The 25,032-nt window shown below is 36.1% G+C and overlaps 1 protein-coding gene across 1 annotated transcript in view; it reads right to left on the bottom strand.

Moving 5' to 3' along the window:
- Positions 1 to 5,037: 5,037 nt before the first annotated feature.
- CNTN5 (contactin 5) overlaps positions 5,038 to 25,032 on the bottom strand; it is a 1,203,952-nt gene continuing 1,183,957 nt past the window's right edge. Inside the window, exons 23-26 of the mRNA XM_063430510.1 lie at positions 18,386 to 18,572; positions 15,545 to 15,657; positions 9,959 to 10,127; positions 5,038 to 6,175 (exon numbers count right to left, since the gene is read on the bottom strand). Coding sequence (XP_063286580.1) covers positions 6,075 to 6,175; positions 9,959 to 10,127; positions 15,545 to 15,657; positions 18,386 to 18,572 — 570 coding nt within the window. The 3' untranslated portion in view covers positions 5,038 to 6,074. The remainder of the gene's footprint in view (positions 6,176 to 9,958; positions 10,128 to 15,544; positions 15,658 to 18,385; positions 18,573 to 25,032) is intronic.

A 25,032-nucleotide genomic window follows, 5' to 3' on the forward strand; every position in this document is an offset into this window, starting at 1 on the left:
ATAAGGTCTTTTGATTTTAAAAATGTGTCATTCGTAGAAGTTCAGAGAATGTGCACATAGATTTCAAAACTACTTATGCGGAACAAAGAGTTGAAAAGGTTAACAAAGTAGTTTTAGTGTTATATTCGAACTACTTAGTAACAATGGCACAAAGTTCTAAGTTAAATGAGTTAACTTGCAATGATTAAAATTAAATATGTTCTTCAAAGTGCGATCATTCAGGTGAATTTTTAAATATATTAATTGAACAGTGTCAACATTTGTGTGCGAATATATATCATTAAAACGTTATAGAGGATACAATGTGCTCTATTTTTTTGTGCTAAGCGAAGTTATGTCATAGGATTATATATAATCATGTCATAGGATTGTGTATAATAATAATTAATTTCAAAATTTAGCCCATGCTAGTAGGGACTCCATATTACATGTTCCATGATGCGTAGGTAGCTCTAAACAAATGGTCCAAGCACTATACCCACTACAGGAGTGCCCTGGTAATATCTCATAGTAAGATTTAGCTATTTTAGCTCAGTTTGACAGCTAACCTGGGCAGCTCACACACTCAATCTTCTCCAGCAGATGTCAATGAAAAGCAGAGTCAAGTGACAATCATTGATGGAAAGCACAAATACACTAAGCTATTGATTACAGTCCTGCTTGGCAATAATGTGACATGCAACATCTTCTGCTAGAGAACACTGGATGCAGTAGATACTGCGCAGGCATCTGGCGGCACCCAGGTAAGTTGTTACACCTAAAACATGTGACATTTTACTGTGAGACAGTGCCAGGGGACTCCTGCCACCACTACAGCAGTCTGTAATGGTTTTGATGCTCAGAGTGTCCTTTTAAGATCCAGGTTAGCCTTTACTAGTTTATATGGATTTATTATTTATATAGTGGTATAAAGAAACATTTTGGCAACTAGTGGATGCGCTCACAATCTATTTTAGGCCACAATCCCAAGTATGATATTCTACTATAAGTCCAATGATTACATTATAAACCTGCTAAAATAATTTGCATTGAAGTATACATTTTTGTAATATGTAACTATTTATATATGGTATTATATAAGGTATTACATATGGTATTATTTCACGTGTGTGTTTTGAGGTAAAATATGAGAAAACGAAAGAATGTAATTTCAAAATGTAAAACAATTAGAAAGAAGCCAATACTTGTCCAAAAGTCTTATCAGATACTCTGTTTTCAGTGCTGGTATTTTAGAAGGACAAATAAGAAATTTTTAAAAATACAAAATTGGCCTTTAAGATAATCACGCGTAATAACTAATGCCGCTGCTATTTTCCCACCTGAGTGCATTTATATCACATGGTCCAGTTTTGTGATTGAATATATATCAGCCATTAACTGATTATTGACTGATGGAAATGGGATTGACATAAAAACCAAAAATATTTTATGAGCTTTCTAAACTCAAACTGATCTTATGCAAAACTTAAATAGAATTTAAAAAGCATATCTTTGAAAAAAAAAATATATCTTAAAAACTCAGATGTGCCAAATTTGCTGTAAGCGTGTCTCTGCTGTTTTAAAAATGTTGTATGCACATATTATGTTTGACGGTTGGAATGTTCTTTTGATAATGTGTGCAAGAATGGTCTATTAAATAATAAATGGGTATTGTGAAGCATGTATCGCACACCCACAGTCCTCTAATAATCCGGATTTTGTTTTGCTTGACATTCATTCTTAAAGGCACTATTAAATGTTGCAATAACCCGAACAGCCATTTATAAATATTCTCACAGATCTACCGGCATGAAGGAGAATTGGAAAAAAAAAAAAAAGACAACGAAAAAGTGATTATCGTTTAATGACTGTTGAAGTAATTTTCCTTCTCAGGCAAGCTATTTTAACACTTTGAATGCCTACGGGTTTGAAGATACAAAACCAAGGAACTCAGGCAAAGTAATTCCCTAAAGTCAGAATTTAAGGTGAATTCAAAATTAATTTCAAATATAAGACCAAAATAGCAAATGTTGAAGTTCCATTTTCATTTCACTTTTAAATCTTACTTTAGTAAATAACTCGGAACAAGTTATATGTTTACCCTCTTTACTACCAAGCAAATAGCGTAACATTGCTTTAAAATAGGGGATGCATTACTAGCACAAATAGAATTTAATGATTTTGCTTACTGATTGCTCAAAGATTAAATTCAGTAAATTTAGAAAAAAAAATACAATGTATAAAAAAAAATATTAATGGTCAAATGTTTGTATATTACTGGGTATTACGTGTTTGTATTGTTTATGTGTATTGTGTATGCTTAGAGCACTCCAACTACTTTTGCTAATAGAATGATGCAAGACAGTTTGACTTACAAAGGTTGCTGTACAATGTGAAAGAAAGCAACATTTATGTACTTGTTGGGTGGTTACTATGGTAACTGAACACCCCCTGGGAGGAGCTCTCAATTTTGGCTCTGAAATTCCAGGTATTTAAACTTTTACATTGTACATGAATCCTTTATATATGATTAGGCCATGTGGCTGAAACTGTATTTTTATGTTTTTTTTTGTCTTCGTTAAAACTTCAATATGCATCCTTACTGTCGAACCTGTGGACTTTAAACTTAATATAGACATAGTGCATTTTGTTGGCAACCTTTGCAAGAACATTAGCTTGTGTGAAACGTTTAATTATTTGCAAGACCATTTGTGGGAATTTTTTTCTCAATCATTTTTGGTTCTGCATGTCTCATGAGACATTTATACACTGCAGGGGGCCACACTGATGTAGTGGAGGAAAGGTCAGGCCACCAGGATATGTCTGATCTGCTATAAGTGTCAACACGTATTATGCTAGGCTACTAAATGTGTTCTAGGTCAAAAAAAGTATAATGAAATATATATGGTGCATGGTGATATAGATATATACTGACATGCAATTGCAAGTCTCATTTTTACATTTGCGTTGCTCTGAGAAATGAATAGAGATCCCTCAATTTTTAAAAACAAAATCCTGTTTCCACAATTTATTTTCCTAAAAAAACAACAACCCTCCTTTAGGACTATTATATAGATATTTGCTATTCATGGGATTTGTGACATATACTGAAGAATCAGTGTGGTCACAGCCATATAGGTCTTATTTAAGCATATTAATTAAAGATTTGTAAGGCTTAGAACTTTGCTGGGAAAATACATGCTTGTTATTTGTGTTTATAACACATACAATGTTCAGTGAATTATAAATGGATTCAGCAGTCAGCATGTGATCTGCTATACTAAAAATCAGTTTATACAGAAACAACTCATCTCTCCCATTGTTTTGAGACTGTAAAGCCCTACTGCGATCTATAGAGAAGCCCTACCAAGCCAGAGAAAGTCTTGACTCTTAATTGATTATCTGGGAGTAGGACATTGCTGTATTTGGAACAGCCATGAAATATTATCTAAAATCGCTGGCAGTGTAAGAACCCTTGCGACAAGGTAATCTTTTCTAAACCTTGAAGCGACCACTGACCAGGAATGAAAAGGCCAAAAATGCATGTTGTCCACAATTTGTCCACAATGATGATTGGTTTCATAAAATAATAACATTTAATTTTTATATATATTATTTATTTTTTGTTTAAGTTAAAATAATCCTATATATTTTAGCTAAAGTGTCAATTCATGCAATCCTAATCATTTTTTTTTTTTTTAGGAGAAAATTATTTTGTAAGATATTTTTATGATTCCAGCAAAGGTTAATTTTATTTGAAATTATTGAAACTAAAGGCAGACCACACTGCAGATTGTGGAAATGTAATTAAGGTTGCTAGGTTCACCATCACATTTAACTAGCTGCAATGACCTGATGGTGGCAGGTGAGTGCCCATCGTGTCCGCAGAAAATCCAGGTTTGGTAGAAATCTTTTTTTTTTTTTTAAATATGTTTACAGATTTAAACACTCTGAACAAAAATGTATATTTTAAAAGTTGTCTATGATGATGAAAATAAAGTTGCTACCATTGCCTTTTAACAGACACCATAATATATATATTAAAAAATTATATCTTTGGAGATCAGTGTTGTACAACAGTTTGAAAAGGGAAAATAATCGTATGTTCATCTTCTACAAAAGTGTGATTTTTTTTTCTATATTTTTTTAAATACATACTCGGAAAAGTGTACACTTTGAGAACATTGGCCACTATTTTAATTCTGTGTTCTGATTGACTGAAAACAAAACACAGATTATAATATCACATCATAACATAGCTTTGGTTTTTAAATTGAGTCAGACGGGGTGTTATATCTTGCAGTTCACATTACCCTCTTGAACCAGTCCCATAACTTTTACATATATACGTGATCTTGTCTCAGCATGCTATTAATACAAACGCCAAATACTTTGAAGCGTTGTTGACTTTTCAATACACAGGATAATGAAAGCTATATTTTCAACTTTGAACGATAGGTAAGAATGACAGTTGTATATAGTGACAGAGAAGCTACATACATGCTGCCCGCAAGCTTATTTTTAGGGGATTTTATTTATATGTATCAAAGTGGCGGACATTTTTTATTAATTCCATGTCAAAGCATTGTTTATGTTAGTATGTTTGTATATACTTTATGATTAGTTGCTTTTAACTTCTTCATAAGTTAACAAACTAATAAAAAAAAATTAAATAAAACTATTTTAATTACTTTATTTTTCTGAAGTCCTGTTAGAAATACTATGCAAGATTTGTTAATTAAAAAATAAAATAAAAAATATTGTATCGTAAACTAGACTTATTGATGTTAATGAGAATTTGTTTAATCGTTTCAAGCCTTACTGGACAATAATAAAATTAGAAATAATTAGGGATAAAAAGGGATAGTAAACTCCAGATTTTTTTCAAGAGACGTGTAAAGTATGTAATTTCTTTAACTGTTCAATATTTTTGTGAATAAAAAATGTTCTAAGCTGTAGTTCGTGAAAATGAAGCTAGTCTTATGAATGTCCGGAGAGCACGTGAACACACATTTAATGGATTATTATGGCATTTTTTTTTATTATTATTCAAGTAATTATATCTACTTTTTGAGAAGTCTTGGGTTCTTTTGGGGACATCACCACTTTGCAGCAAGCTTTGAACTTTTGCTGTGTGTTTAGTCTCATCAATTATACCATAAATAAGGAGAACACAACGATTTCCAAGTGGTGGACCCGGAAGGTTTGCTGACATTTCCATACTCTGCTACACATTCATGGACTCTTGTTAGATAAGTGAAGAAAACAAAATCAGCAAAAGGGAACAAGAAAGGAACTAAATCCCAAATAGTGATGTAGAATTAAATAAAAATGAACAAAGTGTAATTTAAAAAAAGACACTTTTAATATAACCAGACTGCTCCTTTAAGTAAATTTCACTATGTAGAACAATATATATACATATAGTGCAGTATTTTATTCTAAATGTTTTCTCGTTCTTTTATTCATCGTTTTATGAAAAAAATAAGCATTTTCAAGTAGGTAAAGATTTTCAATGAAAGAAATGATATTTTTCTGCATCATAATAAATCTGTAATCGTAGAGTCATATTTTTTTAATCACTATTTGTAGTGATTTAGAGGCTTAAAGAGTGCATGTAGAGATATATCACCAGACCTATAGTACATAACACGTACTCTATGTATGTATGTACTGCACACCACTGCTTCAACAAGTTAAGGGTACACACTCCAGTAATCAGTTATCCACTCAGTAGAAAGCATATAAAATAATCTAGATAATATAACCAAAAGTACTGTACGTTTGTCATTACAGAAGCTTGTACAGGTGATTTGCAAGCCTTCCTATATAGTCAATAATCAAAAAAAGAAAAAAGGAAAATACAATCTCATCAGTTAACAATGCTAAAAAATAATTTTGCCAGCACAGCTCTAAGTTTATTTTATTTAGTCTTTGGGTGTTTCGTTGATGAGAAGGTAAAGTATCTCAAATGTCTTCATGTATAAGAAACTCTCTGATCATGTCACCGATAAAAACAAAATCATAAATAATATATTTTTTTTTTTTAAAAGCAAAATAAATAACTAAATAAGTAAATAAATAAATATTCTTCTTCACCACGAAGTTGTCGTTGGTACTACCAATGCCAAAAGTAATGTTAAAGATGACGTTGACGAAATGTTATGCAATGTTGTCGTGGCACTTGTTACTTTCCCTGGAAAAGGAAAAGAAAAGAAGAATTAAGTAAAATACAAAAGGGTTTCGATGGTTTGACGGTTTTAGATATTTTCTTGCTTATTAAGTAACAGATAAATAAAACAAACAGAAAGACTTCTCAATGTTCCAGAATCCCACCAACTAAACACACACCATAACGTAGGATATTTAGATTTCTCTCCGAAAGTTACCATGGTACCTGCCTACTGTAGACTTATTTAGGAAAACCACAGGACAAAATTAAGCTTGGCAAAATATTAGCCTACACATACCCATACATTAAGATTTGCATTGCATTTGAAAGATTACATGTGCTCCTTCTTTGGGCTTAGAGTTTAGACAGTGGTACACTAAGTCTTTGACCAAACTTTTAAATATAAAATACCATGTTGCTGTTTTGCTACAGCTGATGAGACATGCATATGGATATTTAGTGTTTATGTCATTAGTTTTTAAGTCCCAACCGGAGTGAATAAAGATGTGTTGATTACATACATTTAGAAGTTAAAAGGACACTGCAGACCCCTAAAGCACTTTAGCTTGGCAAAAAGCTTTATATGTGAAGAATGTATCCTCCTTTTTTATTTTGGATATAATGCAGATTTCCAAAGCCATTTACACTTTATAAATTATACTGGTTACACCCTCCTGTCTTTTCAAGCAGTCAACAGGTAATGTTACTTCCTGATTTGGTTAGCTTATTTGCCCTGAAGTCAAGAGACAGCAATTGCACAGAGCACCTGCCTTACTTAGACTTCTCTTTGAGCTGCATTTGGAAGTCTGTGATTGGACAGCCACATAAAGTCTGGGCGGGGTTAGAAGGGGAGACCTTGCAAAGGCAGCAGACAAGAGATCTGCATGTTTTGCAAGCTGTTTTTAGAAATAACTCCAATGAAAAATGCATAATTAAACAAATGCACATTTCCATAGGGAATAGATCTACTAAACTGTGATTTTATATTTATTTTGTATTTGGGCAGTGGAGTGTCCCTTTAAAAGCATTTTAAATCAATGTATTACCTATTACACATGGAGAGACTGACCTTACCAATTTGGGCTTCAAAAAGTGAATACCCATTGTTCCTGCCACAGCCATACCATCTGATTTACTGTTAAATAACCTCATTAAATTATTGCACAATAGGTCATGCACTGCTGCTTTAATTGATGGTGCACTAAAGTACTTGGTTGCATGTTCCTAGGAGTGGAAATGCTTTATCATTAAGCCAGTTTTCTTTAATACCCACTAATTCTGATGTTTTAGTAGGTTCCTTGTTCCCTATTAATCTGTTGTAACATAAAATATGACACATGAGAAATAGTAAGTTTTTGTTTTATACCTCTGTAATGCTATGTAAATAGAGAGGAAGTGAGCACCTTTTCAGATGAACATTTGGATTTCGTTTTTCTGACTTGAACTATTTCAGATGGGTTTGTCTCTTTCATTGTTGCTTGGCAACTGTGAGTTCCATAAGCATAAAAACGCTTATAGAATGAACTTACAGGAAATGTCTTGTGGAGAGACTTTTTTAGTGGGACCATAGAGGGATCAGTAATGAGGACCTAAATGTATGTTACATAGCATTTAACTGCACGTATACCTGTTTGTAACATTTTCCATTTTTCAACACTTTTGAATAGGTTATTCTTTTTTCACAGACAAATGTCATTATACTAAAAATTACTATCTGACCATACTCTCACTTTTGTATCACCTATGATAGGTTCTGTCTCTCTTTTGTGTGTATGTTCATTCTTGTTTTAGCTTAAAGCGGCTCTGTCACCATCTGGGATCTTTGCCTAATTTGCAAAGACCCCTGCAGGTCACTGCCTTTCTGGCGGTGTGGGGATGAGGGGTGCAGGAGAAGTTTTACTTACCCAATCCTGCCCCCCACAGCTACCACCATCTTCCTCAGTTCCTGGTTCTTCTGATGCCTGTAGCCAATGTCAGCATTGTACTTTTGCTCATGCCCAAGAGTACAGCACTGAGGGCTATGGAGGACTTTGCAAGGTCATTGGATCATCAACAGATGGAGATTTTTTTCTTCTCAGCTGTCACTAGTGATGGCTAATGGCTTGACAAAATTTTGCTAAAATACTAAGACAAACTAGTCCCCAGTATAACTTGTGACTGGGTTGAAACTTTTTTGAATTTTGTGTGTATTTTAAAATATATCGTTATGAAATAAATTCTCTAAGGATGATGCCTTATTTTTTATGGATCAATAGGGTTTTGTTATCTCCATCTCCCATTTATTGCATACACAGCCCATGGCAAGTACTTCACTGCTAATCGGTTCCACCCACAGACTGAGATTCAAAACTTGATATGCTGTCGCCTCTGCCCCTCCACCCCACACCAGGCTTGAGTACAATCTGAGTTACATTGTTGGGCATATATTAAAACAAGATGCATAATTGTATTCCTTTTTCATTAAGTTTTTTCATATCACTCACATACATTAGCAATCTATTAGAGGGAGCAGTTATCAAGCCTGGAGAATACAAATTAAGAAAGAACACAGAAACAGACCCAGATGGTGTTCCCATTCAGTAGTAAAGTGACAGGTGTGTGCTTTTCTGAGCAAAGCTATTAAATGTTATCTCAGGGTCCCATTCATCAACCAAGCTAAGTGATTTAACAAGTACAGGCTAATTTACATGTGTAAAAAATTGATCTATCAAGGTACTTTTCACATGTTTACTGAGGACTTTAGACCAATTTGCAAAAAGGTATAATGTGGACATTACACATCTCTTTAATATTCATCAAAGGACATTGATGGCTCATTGTGTATTCATCGTGGCTATTCAGTGCATGAAGAAATACGTATTGAATAGGCACTATGTCTCATTTGATTTATCAAGCTGTAATAGTGGAGATGATTTATAACTGGCACGCTTTAAAATAGAGATCGACATTGTGTCTAGCAGGAGGAAAACAGAGCACGCAGAAGAAATAAGATACTTCAGATCAATAAAACAACTCAATGGGAGGAGTTTGTGTTAGGAATTTAGTAATATAGTACACGTGAAAGAGCAATGATATTGAGCACTGGAGTTTGTACATTAGATATGTCTTTGCGTCTGGTTTATCTACTAAACCAGGAAGTGTTGAGAATTGTTAATGGAATTACAAAATATCGGAATTAGAAAAAGTTACCAATTTTCCCACTCAGTAATTTTAGCCTGCAATTTGCAATTTAATAACATAATAGTTCTCCTAATATTTTACGTACATTCTGTTTTTTATGCATCATATTACAAAGTTATTTTTGGGGGCAAAAGAAGAGATTAATTAAAACCTTAGGCTTCGCTTCATTCGTTTTATATAATGGTATTAAAAGATAAGGAAAGCCTGCAGACAAGTTACACATAATGTGTTATATTAAGATAGATAGATGGATATATGGATGGATGGATGGAAAGATGAATAGATGGATAGATGCATAGATGGATGGATAGATAGATAGACAGACTGACAGGTGGACAGATGAACAGTAGATAGGAGATAGATAGATAATAGATCAATAGATGATAAATAGATATAGATAGATAGATAGATAGACAGACTGACAGATGGACAGACGGACAGTAGATAGATAGATAATAGATCAATAGATAGATAGATAGATAGATAGATAGATAGATAGATAGATAGATAGACAGACAGACAGACAGAGATCTGCACGTGTCAATTTTTCTCTACTGCTTGCATTCAGTTGTTCAGCAGGTTTACATTTAATTAAATTATGCTGTAACCTGTATTATATTGCAATACCTGAATTAGCTGGAACTCTGATTTGGGAACTGGCTGTTCCATCTCCTCCTTCACTAACTGCTCGCACTTCAATGATATAAAACCCAGAATCAGGAATAAGGACCACAGCCGATGTTGTCTGTGTGTGAAAGACTTGGCTGTTGCTCTGACCTTCTTGTCTCAACATGACCTGTGGATTAAGAGATAGAAACATTGCTTGCTGTGCCTTAATTCAAAAATGGAACACGAGATTGGAGATTTAACCCAGTGTGTTCTCAGGTGTGACCTTACAGAAACTGATTATAAAGTAGAGGCTTCTAGATAAGAACCACATATATCAAGGGACTTGTGCACAACATATTACCTGCTATGCTTTACTGCGCACAAATGTATGTGTGTATACATCTTTTACTACAGATAGACAGACCGTTTCAATGGATGTATGGATTGCCATTAATACAGTTTGAGAAATAAATATTAATCAATGCAGTGTTTACTGTAGATGATGACTGCTCAGTGTCATATTATAATCTTTTATTAAATAACTGAAATACATTGTATAGCAAACTCAGTGGATATTAGGTTATTGGTCATGTCATAAGCTAGTGTGCAAAACTGAATGGGATTCTTAAAATGTAAAAAAAAAAAAAGAAGAAGTTCAAACTGATTTTCTAGAAATATGATCAGATGTATGGGGAATCATTTATTGCATAGCAGTATAGCATAAAAGCTTGTGAATGAACAAGAACTTTGTGATCTACATTACATATTACTGACAGCACAGAGACATTTTAATCTTCAACTCTCCATATTTAATTTAAGCTGCTGGTCCGTTTCAACTACTCTATCTACAAGCCCTGTATAGCTGCAGTTTTATATAATGTACTGACAATGTAATGAGATGAGATATGTGAGCCTTTGTGGATCACATTAAAATTCCAATTTATTAATATTTTTATATTGGATTTTTAAGTTGTTTTAAAGTTGTTTTGGACACCACAAGGTCCGTTAATGAACAGCTGTGGAGTTAAAAGAAAACTATAGTGTCAATGAAAACAAACATGTATTCCTGACTCTATAGTGTTAAAACAACATCTAGCAAACCCTGCACTCCCCTGCCTCCTTACTTGTATTAAAGTCTGCAGCTGCTGTCTCTGCCCCTGATCTGTGTGCTGTCTGCTGACATTATTAGAAGTGGTGGTCTGAGCCAATCACAATGCTTCCCCATAGGATTGGCTGATACTGTCAAGGAGACAGATCAAAGGCAGAGCTAAGCATAGTGTGCAGCACTGCCCCAGGAAGCACTCTAGTAGCCACCTGAGGAGTGGCCAGTGGAGTTATCATTAGGCTGTAATGTAAACACTGCATTTTCTCTGAAAAAAAGCCTAAAGTGAATGATTCTAGTTGTTCTGGTGACTATAGTGTCCCTTAAAAATCCCAATTTATACATACATTATGACCTTTTGCTTAACATTTAGGCAAATAATGGCCAATCATTATCCAACATAAGCTAGCTTCTTGTGTCAAAGATACCCAAGAACTATAGTTTACTACATGTATCTTGAAAAAAGCATCCCAAATATTAGCTATAATCTCAAAGGTTTCCATTAATTTCCTATTTATTCTTTACCAAAGCTACCAGTGAGAGTTATGAGGTTGAATACTCTACCTATAAAATATTTATGGATATGTAATAAGGGGTTCTCAGCCTTGATACGTAACATGGGGCTCTCAGCAACAAAAAAAAAAAAGGTGAAACCCAGGTAAATAGAATTTTTTTTTTTTAATTCTCATATATAGGGCTCTTATCTGCACTATATGCAATATCAGTCCATGGATCATATTTTGCATTTTGCATAATGTTTCCATTTGCAAAGGAGATTAGTCTTACTGTAGAGAAATCTGGGTTTCTACAAAATATGCTAATTTGATTTATCTCTGAAAGATTTAGTATGTTCCAATTGTACAGCGCTACGCAATTTATATATAATAAAATAATAATAATATGTTCCAAGTGCCTAAGCTATGATAATAATGGAGCCCAAAACGTCAACCTCTTTTTGGACTGAATGATACCAACGCAGCGGGGAGCCAGGGAGGACCCTTTTTGATGTCTCTATTATAAATGGCTATCAGAGCACATATGTTTGAGTCATAGTCAGATGGTTATGGCAAAGGCACAATTTAAATTTCTGCATGCTCTATATTACTACACTCTATTCACTGAATTTTCTTCTTGCCTGTATCCAAAACAAAGAGATATCATTATGCCCAGAAACATTGTTTAGGCTTTGTCTTTTGGGGGAACTTTCTGAGTGGGAACTGTGGACCACTAAGAGTTATAATTTCTAAGACCATGAGCTTTTGCTAACTGAAATCATTATTTGATCATAAATTATAGGAGAACCAATCTTGCTGGCTGTCTATCTGAGCTTGCAGCTCAGAGAGACAGTGGAATAATTATCAGTTCCTAATAATAGATGAACTCATATACTATAAACAGGTTCCAAGCCAACCGTAGCAAAGGGTGTTACAATCACATTCTCTGCAGTCATTAGTTTCTAAAGTTGCATCCTATTTTGCCTGCTGCCCCCTAAATACCAATTTTGTTAAACTAGTTTTCATCATGCAATGGGAGTTGATAAAGGTGTACCCCAGAACCTGCTACTCTTACCCCACAACGTGCACTTTGCAGTGAAACACAAATCTTCACATTGTTATAGTCAAGCAGCTGGCATGTGCATTCATTAAATGTTCTCATATATCTGTCTGTCTGTCTGCCTGTCTGTCTTTTCTATATAGCTGTCCGTCTGTCCGTCCATCCGTCTGTCTGTCTAAAATTATTAGTCCTATGATTCTAGCCAGGGCTGCAAGCCGTAGTATACTTTCCAAGGCTATGTTTTCACTCACCAATAGCAAGTGATGAATGGAAAATTGGATATGTGCATTTTGTTAAATCTCTTTGATCTTTAAAGATTTAAATTAGCAAATAAGTGTGCGCCTAAATTATAGGAATTATGGGATGCTGATCACATAATTTAAATAGCAAGCAGCGGGTGTGCATCTGTACTTATGTGTTGCTATCTTGGATGAAGAGGAAGCAGTTTTAGGTGAATATTTGATCTGTGTATTTAATATTGATTTTGTTTGCGCACTGGATTTTTTTTTTATTCTATGCCTACATTAAGTTGAACCTACTATTGTTGTCAGGTTCCCTTTAAATTTTATAGCTCCTGATTTCTATTCTGTAACAGCTCCAAAGGAAGTTAATTTATTTAGTGAAAGCATATCGTTAGCAACTTATGTCTTTTCATTTCATTTAATGTGTTTTAAATTATGGTTTACTGTCAAGTGCAGATGACCTTGCAATGTAAGAATATTGATCTATTAAATGGGGTTATGACAGGGCATTAGATAATCATTCAGGGGCCCATGCCTATTGAAACATATTTCAATTAAACAGATTTTTTTGTTTAAATTATACTTTGACTTCCAGTGAGATGAATAATTCTTATCCTATTCAACACTTAGAGAATCTTTTTAATTCATTTATTTTTAATTCATCATTATAATTTACGTAAATAACAGAAATGTTGTGCATGCAAACGGCCATGGGAATGGTGAACTAAATTAGTTAAAATATGTTTATATTTTTGCTAAATGGTTTAATAATCACTGTTGACCTGCAGCTGCCACGATGTTCTACCATCTTCAAGACTGTCAAGGCATCATGGTAGATACTGCTCCACAACAATCAGACGGCATCTTTTGGATTTTTTATCTTCTAGTTGCAGTTCTGCTATGTCACACCAGAATCAAGGTCACAAATAGACAGTATTAACTGTTGGCCCCTAATGTTTGGCACCTATATTTCAAGATAAAAGCTTGAATCCAGAACCATTATAATGTAATTATTTACATACCTATGTCACTTTTTTTTCCCAGACCTCCAATCTAGCCCCCTCTGATACCCCACAACCATTTTAGGACTCAGACCAGTGCAATCTACCTTTTACAATGTTGTGCCACTCGTGCGAGAGTCAACAAAGAGTGCCAGTGAAGCAACACTCCCAGAAGTGATGCGATTCAAGAAGGAGTCGAATACAGCCAATGGCAGAGTTGACAAAGACCGTGGTGCTTGACTAAAGCTCCACCCTTTGTCAAAATATGTCAACCTGGATTTACACATAAAGAAAAGTAGTCACTACTTTTGATTATGTTTAGCTTAAAACAAATTAGCTTTGTTTTAAAAAAAGAAATTGGAGCAGCAGAGGGGAGATTTGGGACATCAATAAGGTAGAAAAAATGACTAACATCATACAGGCTGCCCATATTGCTATTCTCTATGCTCTGGTGCTGGAAGAGTTAATATTCCACATTTCTCACGGACCCCAGCATGTATTATGTTACAGGTTAGTTGGTGTTATAGTTGGAAATAAGTGAAGTTTTGCTATTTGAATCTGTAATTAAATGGGCTATTTGTTTTTAACAGCATAGTACAAACTCTGCACTAACATCAGGAATACAGTTTGCTGAAAAATGCTCATACATGCTACGCAGTTACTTTTTGTTTATGCTCAGTTAGCTTGGGAGCCAAAATAGTACATTTAATGCATCGTTTAACTGACTTGGAGCTAAACTTGCTTTTTGTGTTAGAGTTGACAGTGCTTAGTAAATCAATCTGTTTGTTTTCCCATTCAAAATGTTGCAATTACTTTCACTTTAACTGGAAGTTTTGTTACTTTAATATGAAGATTTAAGTATTAAAATGTGATGTCCCTATAGTTCTTTATATTATATAGTGATAATAGCTGTTTGATGTGTGTACAGTAATGTGATATGGTTTGCAACCCTGAGCTAACACTCATTTCTATAGAATTAGCACATCCGTATTTTCTGTCTCCTTTGAAAATGGAACCAATTTACAGTTTGGAGTGTTCACAAATTGCTCAGTAAGAGAAGAGAAGTAGGCTATCAGGTCTACATAAAATTATGTAATACAATTAAATAACAACAACTGCAGAAAACTTGTTCTAAGAGACTTGGGGTTTGTTAGGGTCTTCCGTACTTTTGTCTGCAAAACATGTGTTTTTTTTAATTAAACAAGTTTACACTGTTAACTCTAGTGCAAGCAATGGCGAAGTAGTTTGGATTTGTAAAATATGGACCAACAATCTGAACCTGTATTTTAACGTTCGGATCCAATCGTTCCGTAAGATTAAAATTTGGTCAATACCCTGGCTCATTCAGAGCCTAGTTTGAAAAATCTGGACTTTGTTAAATAGTACGAAGAAAGACCAGATTTGGAGCCGAACGCATCCAGATGATTTTGCCTTATTCGACTCGACATTTATTGAATAACCTTGATAATCCTGTAACCAAATAATCTGTTTTACATGAGATAAAGGATAGCTAGCATATGGAATCACACATTATATTTAGATACAATGATGTACCAAAGATTCTTCCCATCATCTGGGATTACTTATGAAACACACTTTGTAGATGTCTTTAAGGTCATGTTCTACGCCTATGTAAGACATGAAGGATCTTCAAAGTTCAATATATGTATTTATTCACCAACATTCAAATCATACTGTATCTGACCTTGTAGCCCTTGACATCGGATTCGTTTGCTAATGATCTGACAGCTTCCCAGCCCAGAGACACATGGGGTCCATTTCTCTTGCAGTCGACAATGCTGGGAGCTTGACTTGGAGCTGGATAAATAGTAAAGCAATGAATTAAAGTATAAGTACATGCACACACATAATGTATATATACATACATATTGTAGAGATATATTTAAAATGAATTTCTTTGAAAAAAACACACACATTATTTTTAGATTTAGTGCACCGCCTTGCATTACATTTTTTACTTTTGTAATAAATTAGCTTGTGATCTTGCATGCCAGGATTGAATCCAGCTAGAGACTTGAATTATGCAAATGTTCAGCGTATAGAACAGCCTGAAGAACCCAGATATTATATATATATATATATGGAATCATGAATAGAGATGTTAAAACACTGTCATCTTTCACTTTGTATGAAAGTGGGGCACGTAGAAACACTTCTGCAGAGTTTAACTAATGTACTATTCGAACTGCAATGCATTAAAATTCCTATGTTATGTGAAAAGACTCTAACACACAAATAACAACAAACAATACAATATAGGTATACAATAGGGATAACAGAAAAGGAACATTTGTGTGGCAAAGTTCCAAAAGTAGAGCAATGAGTCTGACATTCCAAGGATTTCAATGGCAAGCTTCTCTTTCAGAACATTGCCCGCAAACTACTCTTTAACCCCTTAAGGACCAAACTTCTGGAATTAAAGGGAATCATGACATGTCACACATGTCATGTGTCCTTAAGGAGTTAAAGCTCATAAAATTCTTACGAAGCTTTCCTAAGTACATAGAAACATAGAATGTGACGGCAGATAAGAACCATTCGGCCCATCTAGTCTGCCCAATTTTCTAAATACTTTCATTAGTCCCTGGCCTTATCTTATAGTTAGGATAGCCTTATGCCTATCCCACGCATGCTTAAACTCCTTTACTGTGTTATCTCTACCACTTCAGCTGGAAGGCTATTCCATGCATCCACTTCCCTTTCAGAAAAGTAATACTTCATGAAATTATTTTTAAACCTTTGCCATTCTAATTTAAGACTATGTCCTCTTGATGTTGTAGTTTTTCATCTTTTAAATATTGTCTCATCCTTTACTGTTTTGACTCCCTTTTACGCACTAAAAAGAGTACTTAAATATATTAGGTAGTCAATCTACTCACCCACTAATCTATTAACCCAACTATTTCACCTTCTCTCCCAACCACTCTCTCTCCCTCCCTCTCAATCTTCCTCTCTCCTTTCGTTCTTTCCTCCCTCTTTACCTCCATCCATCCATTCATCCATGTGAATCTATCTAACATTTTCACTTTAAAGCTGGGCTGCTGTCCTTTTAACGGCACAAACCTATGTTTTTGTTTCAATCGAGCCTTGGCTGTTATACATAGTTATTAGTCGATTGATTGAACACCTTTAGCAGCTCCTTGATTGTGCTATGGGATCTCAATAAAGCATTGATACTTATACTTTATGCTGATGCAAGACCCAATAGCATGTGTTTTATGTTTTAAATATTTGTATTTTATTCTCCCTAGAATTTCACCCACCACAAAACCCACCAAAAAAATAAAATAGATATAATTGCAGGCAGATCGTATATATGATAGCAAATACTGAAGAAGGGTACTTTGATTAAAATTCTGGTTCTTGCTTTCAAATCTCTACATAATGCTGCTCCCACCTATCTATCCTCCCTTATACACAAGTATGTCCCGTCTACGCCCTTACGATCTGCTGAAGACTTACGTCTATCTTCTGTCCGTACTCCCACCTCTGATGCTCGCCTTCAAGATTTCTCAAGGGCTGCAACGTTCCTGTGGAACTCCCTTCCCTCCTCCGTTAGATGCTCACCCAGTCTCCACTCCTTCAAATAATCGCTAAAAACCCACTTCTTCATAAAAGCGTATCAATTATACTGTTAATAGCTCCTGACTGGTTCCTCTTCTGCAACTGTCACTAGTCTAATACTATCCTTTTACCTTTTTGTGTCATTTTACCCCACTCCCTCTAGCATGTAAGCTCATTGAGCAGGGCCCTCAACCCCTCTGTTCCTGGGTGTCCAACTTGTCTGGTTACAACTACATGTTTGTTCGTCCACCCATTGTAAAGCGCTGCGGGATTTGATGGCGCTATATAAATAATAACATAATAATAATAATAATAATAATAATAATAATAATAATGCACCCAATAATAATAATAATCCACTCATTAGATTTTTATGAATCTTTAGTAAGACCATGTAAGATGGTAAACATGTTGACTGTATGTTTTATTTTTTATTTTTTTATTTTTTCCCCCTAAAATTGTGGATTTCAGTCAGTGCTCAGTAATGTAAGTCTTGTATACAACTGTAGTGATTGATTAGCATACAGGCATTACCACTGTAATCCTTTTGATGTATAGCCTGTTAGGAAGTAAATAAAATAGTAACTACAATGACTCGCTTGTTTTCTCTCTCCACAGTCATTCTGACAACACAGCTGGAGCCCGATAAGCCATTTCTTGCTCCAACAGTGTCATTTTAATAGCTACTCTACTTCATTGAACTTACACTTGGCTTATAAGCCAGAATCCCTTTTATCTCTGCTCTGTGTCAAAATGCAAAGGCCTGTTTTGTAGGAAAAAAACATCAGTATGTTCTGAATTGAATATTGGCAGTGACAATTTTACCGTTCACCTCATTTTATAGCAGTTAACCAGTGAATCACAAACACATGTGGCGCCCCATTTTATTAGATATTTATTAAAGGAGAAATATTGGGCAGTGTGAGGAAAAAATCAGTGTGAGGGAAAAAAGGTGCCTTACGTGATTTTTTGGATTTCGCTTCTACGGCGTTGCTTGGTGGTCCAAATCCAGCTCTGTTGTATGCTCTCACTGTGATGTGATATAATGTATTTCCTTCTAAGTCTGTCAGGATGATGGACGACTCATTTCCTGCAGTTTTTACTTTTTCAGCTGCCTCTTCTTGCTCCATATCTTTCCAGTAACTAACCTGCCAACAATGACCACACAGAAGATTAATTTTGGCAGTTGTGAAGTTTCCACTTTGTTTCTTTATTGGTTGTTTGGAGACATTGGCCTCCCAGCTGTGAGAACACCCTTCCGTCAAAAAATTTACAGGCTCTTTTAAACGTGAGGGATTTGTGACCTGAGCTAATGCGTAGGTGCTATTAAGCATACTTCCCAGAATTCCAGAGTCAGAATGTCACAGTATTATTCACAGAATCATTGAAATTCAGAGCCTGAAACCTAAGATAAGACAGCTCGTCCAGATCGGCCCAACAGTAGACAACAAACAAATGCTGACAGACAGTCAAAATAATTTGAAAAAGATTTCAGAGATGTCTTGCATCTCTCGGAAATTAACCAGCCAATATAAGCAGCTGTGCATAGTGGTTTGAGAAGATTCTGTAACAAATACAGTGTCTCATCCTCATTACTTTACAAAGCTATCTATCTGTTGCATCATGACAGATACGACCTGACAGATCACCTAAGGATATATTGCAGTGGGTTAAAAAATTTTTATATAGCAGGCAGAAAAGAAAAGGATAGGGCTCTTCTTGAGCTATTCAAACTAGGACAGGTGTCTGTCAGACATGGTTTAAATAGAGCCTACACAATGGCAAAATTACCTTTGCTAAACATTCAAGGATATTTCAGGATATATTAATTGCATGTTCTGTGCTTATGTGAAATAAAACAATTCCTTAATAAACCCACACTTTTTAAATTTTTACATTTCCAAATGTCCCTTTTGGTTAATATAGTGATCTTTCATGGATTTATGATGCAAAAAAAACCCCATTAACTTTATTATAATATTTAATCTATTCTATAGTACATCATTTTTGTTTTAACAAAATTCCAAACGATTTATTTTAATTTTGGCATACATAGCAAACTGATAGTCAAACAACAAACATATTCCTTGTATGTATATTTATCCTTTGGTATACCTAGAAAGTTCAAATTGTATACACTTGCAAAAATGCATTGTTATTATCATTATTATTATTATTATTATTATTATTATTATTATTATTGTACATGCTTTACTGAAATCTGGAAATATAGAGGAAGGTATAAATGCATAAATGTTGCAATGTGTAGTGAGTATATGGTATCCCTTTCCTAAAATATTATATAATAGTACATACAAGATTTTGGTCAAATTGATTTAAACAGCCTTGAAACAAACTTTCCAGTTATCTGATTGGCAGGAGCTAGAGGTAGACATCCCTGTAAAAAAATATTACACCTTGAAATGTGTAATGGTTCTTTCTAAAACATGGTCCTTGCACCATAACCACATCATCACAAAGCTTTGAGTAACCCTTTAAGGTGAAAATGTAATGACAGGTTGATTTTACCGGCATTAAATCTCTATACGCCTGCTTATCGCTAATAAGCAGAGCATTAAATAATGGTGTAATGTCTCTAAGGAGCCACTTGTGATGACGATATAGCAATGTTACTGCTCCTTAAGGTGTTAAATAAGATGAACGTAAAGTAATGCCATTGGCCTGTAAGAGAATAAAATACAAATCAAATGTAATCCTAGTTGATTGGGATACAGATACATTTGGAATGTATAGAATAGATTATGGTATTAGTGAGAAGAATCTAAAAGATATGTAGAGATAGCAAGAAGTAAGGGATCTGTTCAAGAGGCAGTGAAAGCTGAAAACTGACGTGCAAAATGTAAACTAAAATATTTAATTCAGAAAATAAAAGACCACTGAGAAGGGGATTGCAGTAGTCAAGGCGATAAAATGGGATTGCAGTAGTCAAGGAGAGAAAGAACAACGGCATCATTCTCCATCCTGGTAAATTCTTCATTAGAAATATATTGCTGCCATTCTTTACATGATTTATATTTGTAAGATTGTTTTCTTATAATTTACCTTTCTGTAACATTAATTTAATAGACATACATTTCAATATTTATTTGACCCATTGTTTAATTTATGACAATATTCGTGCAGTGTCCTTTGGGACTTCGGGCACTGGATTAGTTAAATGATAGTCAAGCTATCAGCTAGATTATTTATCTAAAGCAGTTTCTAGTAATATCTTGCAAACTACATATGTTTGTTCTTCTAATACTATATACGGTTAGTATTTGATCCCCTGCTGATTTTGAACGTTTGCCCACTGACAAAGAAATTACCAGTCTATAATTTAATGGTAGGTGTATTTTAACAGTGAGAGACAGAATAACCAAAAAGAAACAAAATCCAGAAAAACTCATGTCAACAAAAGTTCTAAATTGATTTGCATGTCAATGAGTGAAATAAGTATTTGACCCCTTCGACTTTTCTGACAGTCGACAGTCAGACATTTCTAGTAGTTGGCCACCAGGTTTGCACACATCTCAAGAGGGATTTTGTCCCACTCATCTTTGCAGATCCTCTCCAAGTCATTAAGGTTTTGAGGTGTTTGACGGTGGGGATGGTGTTCTTGGGGTCATAGGCAGCCTTCCTCCCCCTTCAAAGTTGGCAAGTTGAGTTGATGCCAAATTTTGGTCTCATAAAGCCATAAAGACCAATATTGAAGGGTCAGCGGAAACCAACAGTGCTCACCTGTCCTTATCGTTGCTGAAGCAAAATGTTTAAGACCGAATTCTGGGTTTAGCTCAACGAGCTTGCATAGCAATTGGAACAGTGTCCAGAAGAAAATAATTGTCAACTTCTTCAAGATAAAAGCTTTTCATGTATTATTCACATTTAAAATGAATTACATTGCATATAAAAAAAGTGAAAAACTGTGTATAAAATCACACAAACATTACCCTGAGTAAATCTCCCCATGCATGTTTCATGCTATACCTACAATTTTCCATGGCAGCTTGTTTTAGGGTGATGTTTATGTGATTTTGTTTTTACTTTTTTGATCTTCATATCCATGCAATAGATTTATTTTATACATGAATAACAAACGGAGAAGCATTTATCTTGGAATTCTCAGCAAAATTTTTGGTTCTGGACGTGAATTCCCAACTAGTGATGTCCCGAACTGTTCACCGGGAACCGTTCGCTGGCGAACATAGCTTGTTCGTGGTGAACGGGGCGGGTGAACATATGCGATGTTCGGTCCGCCCCCTATTCGTCATCATTGAGTAAACTTTGACCCTGTACCTCACAGTCAGCAGACACATTCCAGACAATCAGCAGCAGACCCTCCCACCTCCATGACGAATAGGGGGCGGACCGACCATCGCATATGTTCGCCCGCCGCGTTCGCCACGAACAAGCTATGGTCGCCGGCGAACGGTTCCTGGTGAACAGTTCGGGACATCACTATTCCCAACTCATAACCAATCCCTTTTAAATGAACAGACCAAAAATACTGGAAGTAATGATGAGAAAGTAAAGGATAAATATCTGAATTAAACAATGATGGGTAGAACAAAGAGAAAACTATTAAACAGAAAAAAAGACACACATAACAGAAAGGGAGACATAAAAAATATTCTACTCTAATTATGAAAACTAAGAGACATAAAGCTGTGGATATCTCAGAATAACCAAATTATGAGATAACAAATAGAGAAAAGCAAAATATATAAGCATAAAAATATCCGATAAGACAAATATAAAAGAGGGAAGGGGCCACTAAGAAGAGAATAATAGGTAACAACGGGGACAGAGAAAATATGAATAATGTATAGAAGACATAAGGAGTGTAAAAGTGCATGGTTGAGTGAACATTGGTATGAGATAAAAGGGTCGAGAGAAAACACAAGGGAAATTGAGTCAAACTAGCTTTTAATGCATCATTCAAGTTAAACATAGTGGGAACACTAAGGGATACTGAGCTTGAAAGGACTCAATTTCCTATTCATATTTTATAAACAACAATGGTTCAAATGTGGTTTTATTTCTATATTGTATAGTTTGAATCCAATGTTTCAAAATAAACAAATGAGAAACAACTTTTTTTTTTTTTAATTCTTTATTTTTAGCGTGCATGTGATTACAGAGCATAAACATACGCCACAACAGCGTGCTTGAGTTAAACATAGGATTAACAGTGGCATGAGAGGTGTGCACATTTTTGTTTTGTTTTGACATGAAAGTAACAGGCTTTTTAACAATAGTAGGTAGAATTAAAACGCTAGGCCATACAAGCTTATAAGTGGTTTAGGCTCGTTTAAGCTTAAGTTAAATATTATGTCGTGTCTATGGTATTGCATTTCTGGGGAGGTCAAACGTTTACGCTTATGCCATATTTACGACTGTGAAGAATAAATGAGAGTGTCAAACTATTAAACTTTGTTTACATGTTGTAACAGGCTAAGCTAGGCATGCATGGAACAATGCTGGTTGCGCTTAAGATTCGGAGCAAGCTGGTCAGTTAAATGTATGTCGTCGTAGCGCGTTAACAACAACAAAAAACAAAACAAAAAATAAATCTTAGTGTGGTATACTGCTGGCCTTCAAGTCTATTTATAGGGCATTGCACTGGAACAATCAGCTTTAGGTCGATTAAAGTCTTGGGGCATCCCAAATGCTCCCTAGGGAGGGCAGGTGGTAGATATAGCCTATGAAAATAGTGAATGGCATAGGGGCATAGTCCGCAAGTAGCCTGTGTTAGGCGTCTAAATCCGGGCATTCTGCTGTAGCAGACGTTCGTAGCAGTCCAGACCCGAAATAACTGTGAGGCAGCATGATGGGCAGTTCAGCCTATGCCCAGCGAAGGTAGGTCTTGTGCGATGGGACAGGTAGCCTCGTGGCTCTTGGGGAAGGTGATTCCGCTTTGTGGGTCGGCTCCAGTCGCGCTCCGTGGGGTGGGCGGCCGCTCAGCCTCCAGTTTTGCAGCGTTGGCTGTAAGGCGTCGGGTTATGCGGTAGTGAGTGTCGCAGTTTTGGTCGGGTGAGGTGCTTGTGTGCGTCGCTTGTTTGGTGGTTCCGCTTTTGTTTGCCAGTGAGTGGAAGCGTGAGCCCGTAGAGCACGGTGCCCGTTCCCGCCTTGAGGATCTCAGGTACCTGCTCTGCCGGGTGGCCCCTTTGGATGCGTGAGGTAAGTGCCTATAGTGCCTGCGTCTTGCTGTGGGTCTGATCCATGAGGTCACCGTCTGTTCAGCCTGGAGGTATGTTGCCCCTATGCTCAGTAGTGCATCCCTGAGGTTTGCACAGAGCCGGTCAAAAAAACCCAGGGGTGTTGTTGGTGGTTGAATGCGGGTTCTCTGCTTGTTAGGACCATGCTGGGCAGCCATTTTGGTTTTGGCCCGGTGTCCTGGAACCCCTGTATGCCTTGTAGCTGGTCCATCTCTTTGGTCAGATATATGTGTCCAGGGGGGACCGGGATGACCCCCACCGGTCCAGAGGGGGGGGGGGTTTGCTGGGTTGAGGTCTCTTAAGGGCCCCCGAGCCGCGGAGAGCGGCCGCCTCCCCACGGCTCCGGTCCAAGTAGGCCGCTTGTGGATGTCGGCGCTCCCGGCTCCAACTGACCCCCGGGTGGTGTCTTTCGGTTCCGGGGGGCACCCCCGACGTGGGTGGCACACCCCCGGAGGACCTTGGGCTGCATAGCTGTCGCTTTCGTCCCGGGTTCGGCTCGCCAGGCAGGAGCTCTTGCCAGGCATGTCTGCCCTGCTTGGTGGTCAGACTCCGCCCCCCGAGAAACAACTTTTATTTAAACAAAAGTACAATGTATATTGAGAAAAATAATAAAATACTTTGTGTTAAAATTATATATTTATAATATTTTAAATTCATATATAATAACGGTACTTTCCCAAACAGTTCAGGCGTTTCCGGCATCCTTCAGGTTATTCTTCAAATAGTGTTTCCAAATTACCTTGAGTTTCAAATTATTATGTCTTTCTAAAAGATCACTTATCTTATGTCATGTTTTCGTTGATGATTAAATAAAAATATATATGTATGCATAAATATATATATTAAGTGGCCTGATATTGTAGGAGGGGATACCTGTTGTTTAACTCAGTTCAAACCCCCTTACCTGGGCCGTTGCTGCTCATTTCTGTAGGTTGGATCGATTAGTTGCATCTGCTTTTCTTTGCTCTCACCTCTATTCGCCCTGTTTGGGCCGCTAGTGGTAGGAGTTCCAAGCGCCCTCTGGTTCCTTAAAGCTGTGGTAAAACAGTGACTCTGGTTTCCTCCCCAGGTTTTTTTTTTGATGAGCCTTCGGTGGAAATCCTTATCCTACTGAATCCAGCAGCTGAGACTCCCCAAACATCAGCGGAGCTTCATACCTCAGATACAACACCAGTTTGACAGATAATGTTGCCTTCATTTGGCCTCTTCTGCCATACATCAAAATTGTAAGTATTGACATTCGGCCCTCGTTCAGCCACAGCATTTGTCAAGCACTTGTAGGCCCATTTGTTTATTTCTATATGAAAATCTGTCCCTTGTTTGGCCAATTTGTATGTTTAATGATGGTATTCGTCCCTCATTCGGCCAGCTAACATGTTAGAATGATTCA

The sequence above is a fragment of the Pelobates fuscus genome, chromosome 1, assembly GCF_036172605.1.
Source record: "Pelobates fuscus isolate aPelFus1 chromosome 1, aPelFus1.pri, whole genome shotgun sequence".
NCBI classification, from domain to species: Eukaryota; Metazoa; Chordata; class Amphibia; order Anura; family Pelobatidae; genus Pelobates; species Pelobates fuscus.